Genomic DNA, 10650 nt, shown 5'->3' on the forward strand with positions numbered 1-10650 from the left:
AGAACTGAACTAGAACTGAACTAGAACTGAACTAGAACTGAACTAGAACTGAACTAGAACTGAACTAGAACTGAACTAGAACTGAACTAGAACTGAACTAGAACTGAACTAGAACTGAACTAGAACTGAACTAGAACTGAACTAGAACTGAACTAGAACTGAACTAGAACTGAACTAGAACTGAACTAGAACTGAACTAGAACTGAACTAGAACTGAACTAGAACTGAACTAGAACTGAACTAAACTAGAACTGAACTAGAACTGAACTAGAACTGAACTAGAACTGAACCAGAACTGAACTAGAACTGAACTAGAACTGAACTAGAACTGAACTAGAACTGAACTAGAACTGAACTAGAACTGAACTAGAACTGAACTAGAACTGAACTAGAACAGAACTAGAACTGAACTAGAACTGAACTAGAACTGAACTAGAACTGAACTAGAAACTGAACTAGAACTGAACTAGAACTGAACTAAAACTGAACTAGAACTGAACTAGAACTGAACTAGAACTGAACTAGAACTGAACTAGAACTGAACTAGAACTGAACTAGAACTGAACTAGAACTGAACTAGAACTGAACTAAACTGAACTAGAACTGAACTAGAACTGAACTAGAACTGAACTAGAACTGAACTAGAACTGAACTAGAACTGAACTAGAACTGAACTAGAACTGAACTAGAACTGAACTGAGAACTGAACTGAACTGAACTAGAACTGAACTAGAACTGAACTAGAACTGAACTAGAACTGAACTAGAACTGAACTAGAACTGAACTAGAACTGAACTAGAACTGAACTAGAACTGAACTAGACTGAACTAGAACTGAACTAGAACTGAACTAGAACTGAACTAGAACTGAACTAGAACTGAACTAGACTACCTGAACTAGAACTGAACTAGAACTGAACTAGAACTGAACTAGAACTGAACTAGAACTGAACTAGAACTGAACTAGAACTGAACTAGAACTGAACTAGAACTGAACTAGAACTGAACTAGAACTGAACTAGAACTGAACTAGAACTGAACTAGAACTGAACTAGAACTGAACTAAACTGAACTAGAACTGAACTAGAACTGAACTAGAACTGAACTAGAACTGAACTAGAACTGAACTAGAACTGAACTAGAACTGAACTAGAACTGAACTAGAACTGAACTAGAACTGAACTAGAACTGAACTAGAACTGAACTAGAACTGAAACTAGAACTGACTAGAACTGAACTAGAACTGAACTAGAACTTAACTAGAACTAATACAGATTTATTGAAACAATTTCCAAGCACTGTATATTTTATAACAAATTTTAAATGATGATAATGATATTGAAAATTAAACTAACCATTCATAACCTCTCTTTGTTAAAAAATTTCGAAATTTTTTTCATTCATTTCCAGTTTCCCCCGTTCTTGATGATGCAACCTTAAATCTAATCGAAACCTTGAGCGAAGAAGTTAGAAACCCAATAATAAACGTAAACGTAATAACACACAGGCGATACTCCTAGGACTTGCGACACTACATCAACCCAGACCCAAACGTATAGCAGCCAATCCAATTACACCACAAATTGCTGCTGTTACAGGCGTGCAAACGTCTGCAAGCGCTGCTGTAGATAACAACAACAGCGAACAAAAACAAACAACGGCTGGTAATTCCTTAAACCATTGCCAATCGAAGCAACAAATACGAATTCGAAGAAAAGAGCGCGTATAATGTCGCTGTATGAGCGTCCATTTCAAACGACCAATGATGGTCGCGGTGGTGGCGGAGGCGGTAGTGTTGTGGGCAATGGTTATATGACTTCAAGTCGGTCGAGTGCCAGTAGCGGTGGTGCTGCGATGGTTATGAATGATACCAGTGATACACAAGAAATGGCAAATCAATATTATCTATCGGGTAGCAGTGGTTCTGTTATTGCAGGCAATTCGAATCCTTCGTTGGTGGGTAATGGCAGTGCCATCAATCATGCGCCCACCATGGGAACACTGTGTAATATTGGAAACACTTGCTATTTGAATTCCGTGGTATACACTCTGCGTTTTGCACCACAATTCTTGCACAATCTTCATCACTTGCTAGCGGATTTGAATGCTCTGCAACAGAATATAGCGAGAGCACGAGCAAAATCGTCTTCCTTGGGTCGCGGCATTAGTGCAGTGCACATGGAGAATGCTCGCAGTTGGAGTAGCAAAGATTTAGCCTCCATGGAACAGTATAATAGTGGTTCAGGAACTGCAGTCCCTAGCGCAGGGGCCAACAATTCTTCTGCCCTAACACAAGTTACTCAAAGAGTTGTCATCAGCTGTTGACTGAAAAACTGCATGAACTCTATCAGAGTTTGCATCGCAATGAGATTAATGAATCGACCGAACCTCATCATGCCGATACTCTATTGCATGCCATACAAGATGTTAGCAGTATATTTGAGGGTAATCAACAACAAGATGCGCATGAGTTTTTAATGTGTCTATTGAATAGTATAAGAGAAACAAGTCAAACCTTAATCAAAGCCATAGCTGAGTGTCCAGATGTGATATTGAATGGGTAAGTTGATCTTATTGATAAGGCCACAAGAATGGAATAAATTTTAGAACAACTTTAGAAGAAATTTTTAAAAATTTCTTAGCATTAAACATCTTAGTATTTAACCATTTTCTATAAAAATCTTTTAATTTTAAAAATTTCTTCTTTAAGTACTAAGTAATTGTTCTATAATAACATTTTATAACAAACTTTCTTACAGATACATTTCCAACCCTGATGAAGTTGAACGAGATTTAATGAAAACCATACTTCTGTTGCTGGCAGTGCTGTTGGTGGTGGCATTGCAATTGGCACTAGCAATAGTAATAATATTAATAGTTTAGCCTCAGCAAGTTCAAAAACTTCCTCCTTCTTCTCACGCAAATCAAAGCGAAAAGATGAAAGTAAAAATTCCAAAAACTCCCGCCTTCAATCGCCTCTTAAAGATGCCCTCATGTCTAGTGGCAATACACAGACCACGAGCACAGCAAATAGTCTCTTCTACCTAAATACAAATGATCTCAATACGACATCGACTTCGGCTGCCTCAGCAACAGTTGGAGCGGCTTCAATTGGCGGTGGCAGTAACTCGCTAACCTCACCTTCAAATTCTACTGCTATTGTGGCGGGCAGCGCGACAGCGTTAGATGAAACAGATGCACCACGGCTGTGGCCTTAATACTAAAGGATAAACAACGTTTGGAGGGTAAGATTAGAGAATTGGGTTTGGATTTCTTTAATGAGGACTTTGAGGGCATAACGGTGTCGACCACCAAGTGTTTGAGCTGTGAACGATAACGGAACAAAAGGAAACCATGATTGATATTGCTGTACCTGTGCCCCAAGCGGGTTACGAAAGCAACGAATTTATGGATAGACCATCATCATTTATACAGGTGAGTTGTTATTTATAAAAAAAGGTTTAGACTATTACTTACTATTTGGCTTCCCTCCTAGAATTCCTGCATTACCCGCGAGTATTTTCGCAATGAAAACAAATATCGCTGTGAACAATGTTGTGGCTATACCGAGGCCATACGTTCAATATCTTACGAAGTCTTGCCACGTCTCTTGATCATACAATTGAGCCGTTTTAGCGGTGGCATGGAGAAGATAAACAGTTACATTCCAACATCATTTACCCTGCAATGTTTCTGTTCCAAATGCTGTGAACTAAGTGATGCCAACAAATTACACATTTATAAATTATACAGTGTGATAACGCATGTGGGCGCTACTATGTCGGTGGGTCATTACATTGCGTACACCTGTTCGCTGGATTGGGCCAACGAATACATCAATTGTCCCAAAGAGCAACGAAGAAGAGCTAGTCAAGAACGTAATCTAGGAGCAGCGGCGGGTAATAGCACTAGTGCCGCTAATAGTTCGCAATCTTCAGCGGCCTCCTCTGGATTGGGTTCATCGAGTACCGGGTTTATGAAAATGAAGATGAAATTCGGACGTAGTAAAGCCTCCAGTTCGGGAGATATGAGTAAAAATGTCAAACAATTAAATGGTTTAAATAGCAGCAGCAAAGCCATTACAAATGGCATAGGAAAATTATCTATGAATAATTCGACAGCGGCTGGTGTTGGTGGCGCAGCAACACCCCAATGTCCGGTCACTTGTCAAAGTATTAACTGTTGTGCCATGCGCCTTTCAGCACAACAGCAATTGCAATACCAGTCAGCCAACAATAGTACTAGCGATTTCAGTGAAGAATCTTCCCAATATTCCAACGGTTCTGGCTACAATACCCCAGCCAATTACAACAACAACATACATCATAACTACTCCACATCGGCCAATACCTCGGGTTACGGCAGCACGGGTAGAGGTTCCACAAAAGCCTCCTATGCCACCACGCAAAACAATTGCAGTGAACCCATCTGGTATATGTGTGACGATGATAAAATCAAAGCCATGACACAAAGAGAATTTGAAGAATTATTATCACCGGCGCGTAAAATAACTATAACTCCCTATTTACTCTTCTATGCCCGTTACAATCTACAATCCACACCACCAAAATCGGCAACGGCATCTACATCCTCTCCGGGTCCCGTAACATCATCGCCACAGACCTCCTGGTCAAATGAAAGTCTACAGAGTAGTGGTCATAGTGCCCATAGTTCGGGTATACGTATGTGAGTAACAGCAACAACTAAAAGTAAGCATAAGAGCAATACAAGTTATAGTAATAATATTAATCTTAATAATAACAACAACAACATTTACAATAGTAGTGGTAGTAATAATACTAATAATATTATTAATAATAATAATAATAATTGTAATAATAAAAGCCTGACTAAATGCAATTGTAAAGAACAGGTTATATAAGTTAAACTTTATTGAGAAAGAAAAATATTTAATTCAAAATTAAAAGTAAACCACACAATGATAATATTTCCAAGAAAATAAGAAACTTTATAAAAATTAACAAAAAAAAAAAAAAAAAAACATATTTGTATTTAAAATTTCAATATTTTTTTTTAATTTATCATTCTATCATACGTGATATATACTAATATTTACTCTTTAATCTTTATACATTTTACTCTTTACTTTAGCTCTATCACTCTCTCGCTCTTTCTTTTGCTAGATACATTAATTTTTTGATTTTATTGCTTTTAAAAAGATTTTTTACTGAATATTTTTTAAAAACTAAAAGATTTTTATATACAATTTTTAGTACTAAAAGGTTTTTATAGAAAATTTTTTAGTACTAAAAGATTTTTATAGAAAGTTGTTTAGTACTAAAAGTTTTTTTTTTATAGAAAGTTGTTTAGTACTAAAAGTTTTTAAACGAATGTTATTTACTACTAAAAGTTTTTATAGAAAATTGTTTTTACTAAAATAGAAATTTTTAGTACTGAATGATTTTTGTAAAAAATAGTTTACTACTTAATGATTATTATAAAAAAATTTAAGTACTGAATGATTTTAGTAGACATTTTTTAGTACTAAAAGTTTTTTATAAGAGCATTTCTTAATATTAACGTTTTTTTTGGGATATTTTTAGTACTAACGATTTTTATAGAAATTTTTAAGTACTAAAATTTTTTCATAGAAAATTGTTTGGTACTAAATAATTTTTTTTAGGATTTTTTAGTACTAAATGCTATTTGTAAGACTTTTTTAGTACGAAATGATTTGTTTGTTTAATTTTTAGTACTAAAAGTTTTTTCGTGCTAAATGACTGTAATAGAAAAAATTTTAGTACAAAAATATTTTTCTAGAAGACTGTTTAGTACTAAATTTTTTTTTTTTGAAATTTTTTAGTACCAAAAGTTATTTATAGAAATTGTTTACTAATAAAAGATTGGATTGAAATTTTAGAACTAAAAGATTTTCAAAGAAATTTTTAGTACAAAAAAATTTATGGAAAATTTTTAGTACTAAATGATTTTTATAGAAAAGTTTTAGTACTAAAAGTTATTTATTGAAAATTATTTAGTACTAAACTATTTTCATAGAAAAGTTTTTTAGTACTAAAAGTTATTTATAGAAAATTTTTTAGTACTAAAAGATTTTTATAGAAAAAATTTTAGTACTAAAAGTTTTTTTTATTTAGTACTAAATGATTTTTTTATAGAATATTTTTTAGTTCTAAAAGTTATTTATAGAAATTTTTTTAGTACTAAAAGATTTTTCTAGAAAAAAATGTTTGTACTAAGTTTTTTTATAGAAATTTATTTAGTACTAAATGATTTTTATAGAATATTTTTTAGTTCTAAAAGTTATTTATAGAAAAATTTTTAGAACTAAAAATTTTTTTAGATATTTTTTAGTAATAAATAATTTTAAAGAACATTTATTAGTACTAAATAATTTTTAAATAAACAATTTTATAAAAAAATTTTAAACAAAATGTTTTTTATAGAAAAATAGTACTAAACGTTCTTTATATAAATTTTTTTTAGAAATTTTTTAGTACTAAAAAGATTTATAAAAATTGTTTAGTACTAAATGATTTTTTTAGAAAATTTGTTAGTACTAAAAGTTTTTTTATAGAAAAATTTTAATACAAAATGATTTTCATAGAAAAATGTTTAGTACTAAAATACTTTTATATAAAAAATTTACTACTAAAAGTATAAGAGTGGTTTTATAGAAGTATTAAAGATTTTTATAGAAAATATTTAGTACTAAAAGTTTTTTATAGACAATTTTTAGTACGAAAAGTATATTATTAAAAACTATTTAGTACAAAGACTTTTTATATAAAAATATTTAGTACTAAAAGTATTTTATAAAAAATTTTTGTAATAAAACTTTTTAAATAATTTTTAGTACTAAAAAACAATTCTTTGTTCTAGTATTTTTGGGATTATGAATGCAAATTTCACAGCAAAAACACATAAAATTTGATTCTACAATAGTATTATTATTTCTACTTCAACATACATTTATAAGAAATTATTAATGCCAACATTCAATTAAAACTATCTTAACTATCTATCTATATTTATCTATCTATTTAAAAATATTCTTTAACTAACTACATAAATACTACTACATTTATATAACAACTCTCTCTCTCTATTGGACTGATTTGCTGCATACCTTGTTATGTACTAAACTATATAAAATAATTAAAGAAAAAACAAAAACAAAAAAGTATACATGTTGTAAACCTTAAAAATTGAGTAAATAACAATTAAAATAAATTAAACAATTAACTATATGAAAACACATTAACCTTATAACTTTAATAATATTTAACACATTTAACACCCTTTTGTTTTTATTGTTAATTTTATTTTTAATTTTCCTTTATTTTATATGATATTATTTTTCTTTGAAAATTTGTTTATTTTCCTTAGGTATTTTTTTATTATTATATCAAATTATCAATTGTTTATTAAGTATTTTTAATGATTAATCCATTTATAGTTGTTTATTATAAGCTTAGCTCTCTTTAGTTTTAATTTGTTTTTTTTTTCTTTTCATTTATAAAAAAATTTTTGGCTTTAATTATTTAAGATGTGAGTAAAAAGTTAAAAAGTATAATCACAAAAAAGAACTCTATATATTATTAATAATAAAAATTTAAAAAGAAAAAATTTTAAAAGAATTTTATTTTATTTGTTTTCATTCAAAAAAATTTGTTTTCAGATGATTTTATCTACAAAAAAGTTCTACTTCAGTTCTAGTTAAGTTCAAGTTCAGTTCTAGTTCAGTTCTATTTCAGTTCTATTTCAGTTCTAGTTCAGTTCTAGTTCAGTTCAGTTCTAGTTCAGTTCAAGTTCAGTTCTAGTTCAGTTCTAGTTCAGTTCTAGTTCAGTTCTAGTTCAGTTCTAGTTCAGTTCTAGTTCAGTTCTAGTTCAGTTCTAGTTCAGTTCTAGTTCAGTTCTAGTTCAGTTCTAGTTCAGTTTCTAGTTCAGTTTCTAGTTCAGTTCTAGTTCAGTTCTAGTTCAGTTCTAGTTCAGTTCTAGTTCCAGTTCTAGTTTCAGTTCTAGTTCAGTTCTAGTTCAGTTCTAGTTCAGTTCTAGTTCAGTTCAGTTCAGTTCTAGTTCAGTTCTAGTCAGTTCTAGTTCAGTTCTAGTTCAGTTCTAGTGTCAGTTCTAGTTCAGTTCTAGTTCAGTTCTAGTTCTGTTCTAGTTCAGTTCTAGTTCAGTTCTAGTTCAGTTCTAGTTCAGTTCTAGTTCAGCTCTAGTTCAGTTCTAGTTCAGTTCTAGTTCAGTTCTAGTTCAGTTCTAGTTCAGTTCTAGTTCAGTTCTAGTTCAGTTCTAGTTCAGTTCTAGTTCAGTTCTACGTTCAGTTCTAGTTCAGTTCTAGTTCAGTTCTAGTTCAGTTCTAGTTCAGTTCTAGTTCAGTTCTAGTTCAGTTCTAGTTCAGTTCTAGTTCAGTTCTAGTTCAGTTCTAGTTCAGTTCTAGTCAGTTCTAGTTCAGTTCTAGTTCAGTTCTAGTTCAGTTCTAGTTCAGTTTCTAGTTCAGTTCTAGTTCAGTTCTAGTTCAGTTCTAGTTCAGTTCTAGTTCAGTTCTAGTTCAGTTCTAGTTCAGTTCTAGTTCAGTTCTAGTTCAGTTCTAGTTCAGTTCTAGTTCAGTTCTAGTTCAGTTCTAGTTCAGTTCTAGTTCAGTTCTAGTTCAGTTCTAGTTCAGTTCTAGTTCAGTTCTAGTTCAGTTCTAGTTCAGTTCTAGTTCAGTTCTAGTTCAGTTCTAGTTCAGTTCTAGTTCAGTTCTAGTTCAGTTCTAGTTCAGTTCTAGTTCATTCTTAGTTCTAGTTCAGTTCTAGTTCAGTTCTAGTTCAGTTGTACTTCAGTTCTAGCTTAGTTCTAGTTCAGTTCATTTATATATTTGAAATATTAATTTTTATTTTTTAGTTTTTTTTTTAATATTTTTAAATATTACATTTAAAAATAATACAACATAGAAGGAACAGTATTAGGCATTTAAGAATAAACAATTTTTGTTATAAATATAAACTTGTATATAAAACAAGTACATAGATGTATGTACATACATATAATACGAAATCAATAAACAGATCTCTCAAATTATGCATAAATATATTAAAACAATAAAATTAAAACAAAACATATATTAAACAAACAAAAAACATATAAGTCTAATAAATAAATGAATGAACCTAGTCTGTTTTTGTAGCCCATTTAAAAAATAAAATTCGACAAAATAAATTGAAAGATTCCTAAACAAAACATCCTTCCTTTAGCAAAAAAAAAAAACAAAATAAACATAACATTAAATAAATATTATAAACAAATTACATAAAATAATAATAAACATATTTGATAACGAATTTATTAATAACAAATGAAAATAATTTATAAAATTAAACCAACCTCTTTATAACAAGAAATTTAATGCAATTTTGAAATAGTACTAATATAATAATAAATATTTATTTAAATAAAGACAACAAACAAATCCCTGAAATATGCAATGAACTCTAAAATAATAAATGCCTAAAAGTATTCAATATATATAAAAACATAACAAACAACAAAGTTATTACAACTTTTATAACACAAACAAAAACAATATTCAAATACAGAATTCATTAAATTATATACTGATTCCATGTTCTGATTAAAACAAAAACTATTAAAGATTTTTAATTAAATTAAAAATCTTTAAGTAAAAAAAATATTTCTTGATATTTTTTCAGTTCTTTTTTAAAATACATATTTGTAAATGTTTATTTTTTATTATTAATTAAATATATGTATAATGAAAAAGAAATCCAGCTTATAAAAGAATTTGCTAGAATGGCTTTAATTAACAATAAAAAAGATTAATTTCTTTATGAAATAAAAAATAAAACATAAATTAAAAAAAAACAAAAATTGTTAAAAAATTTGTTAAACATTAAACAAAAATAAACTCAACAAAAATTAAAAAAAAACAACCAAATAATTAAATATTAAATTAAAAAAAATATATTAAAAATATTTATTATTTACAATTTTTCCTTAATAAGTATGAATACAAAGTATTCAGTTCGAGTTATGTTCCAGTTTAGTACTACATCAGTTCTAGTTGAGTTCCAGTTGAGTTTTAGTTCATATTTAGTTCAGATCTAATTCAGTTCTAGTTCAGTTTTAGTTTAGTTCTAGTTCAGTTGTAGTTATGTTCTAGTTCAGTTCTAGTTCAATACTAGTTTAGTTCTAGTTCAGTTCTAGTTCATTTCTAGTTCAGTTCTAGTTCAGTTCTAGTTCAGTTCTAGTTCAGTTCTAGTTCAGTTCTAGTTCAGTTCTAGTTCAGTTCTAGTTTCAGTTCTAGTTCAGTTCTAGTCAGTTCTAGTTCAGTTCTAGTTCAGTTCTAGTTCAGTTCTAGTTCAGTTCTAGTTCAGTCTTCTAGTTCAGTTCTAAGTTCAGTAGTTCTAAGTCAGTTCTATTCAGTTCTAGTTCAGTTCTAGTTCGTTCTAGTTCAGTTCTAGTTCAGTTCTAGTTCAGTTCTAGTTCAGTTCTAGTTTCAGTTCTAGTTAGTTCTAGTTCAGTTCTAGTTCAGTTCTAGTTCAGTTCTAGTTCAGTTCTAGTTCAGTTCTAGTTCAGTTCTAGTCAGTTTAGTTCAGTTCTAGTTCAGTTCTATTTCAGTTCTAGTTCAGTTCTAGTTCAGTTCTAGTTCAGTTCAGTTCAGTTCTAG

The 10650-nt window shown here is 30.0% G+C and overlaps 1 protein-coding gene across 1 annotated transcript in view; it reads left to right on the forward strand.

Moving 5' to 3' along the window:
• Positions 1 to 5045, forward strand: part of LOC119611371 (ubiquitin carboxyl-terminal hydrolase 1-like) — a gene marked incomplete at its 5' end in the record, with an annotated part of 5814 nt that extends 769 nt beyond the window's left edge. The window contains 9 exon segments of the mRNA XM_037966930.1: positions 1410 to 1465; positions 1507 to 1623; positions 1671 to 2227; positions 2266 to 2559; positions 2759 to 2790; positions 2793 to 3197; positions 3200 to 3325; positions 3328 to 3434; positions 3496 to 5045. Of these exon segments, the coding sequence (XP_037822858.1) occupies positions 1410 to 1465; positions 1507 to 1623; positions 1671 to 2227; positions 2266 to 2559; positions 2759 to 2790; positions 2793 to 3197; positions 3200 to 3325; positions 3328 to 3434; positions 3496 to 4689 (2888 nt within the window).
• Between the last annotated feature and the right edge of the window lie 5605 nt (positions 5046 to 10650).

This window comes from Lucilia sericata, unplaced genomic scaffold (assembly GCF_015586225.1).
Source record: "Lucilia sericata isolate MDLA Ls3-8-SP2 unplaced genomic scaffold, ASM1558622v1 Contig001435F_arrow, whole genome shotgun sequence".
Lineage (NCBI taxonomy): Eukaryota > Metazoa > Arthropoda > Insecta > Diptera > Calliphoridae > Lucilia > Lucilia sericata.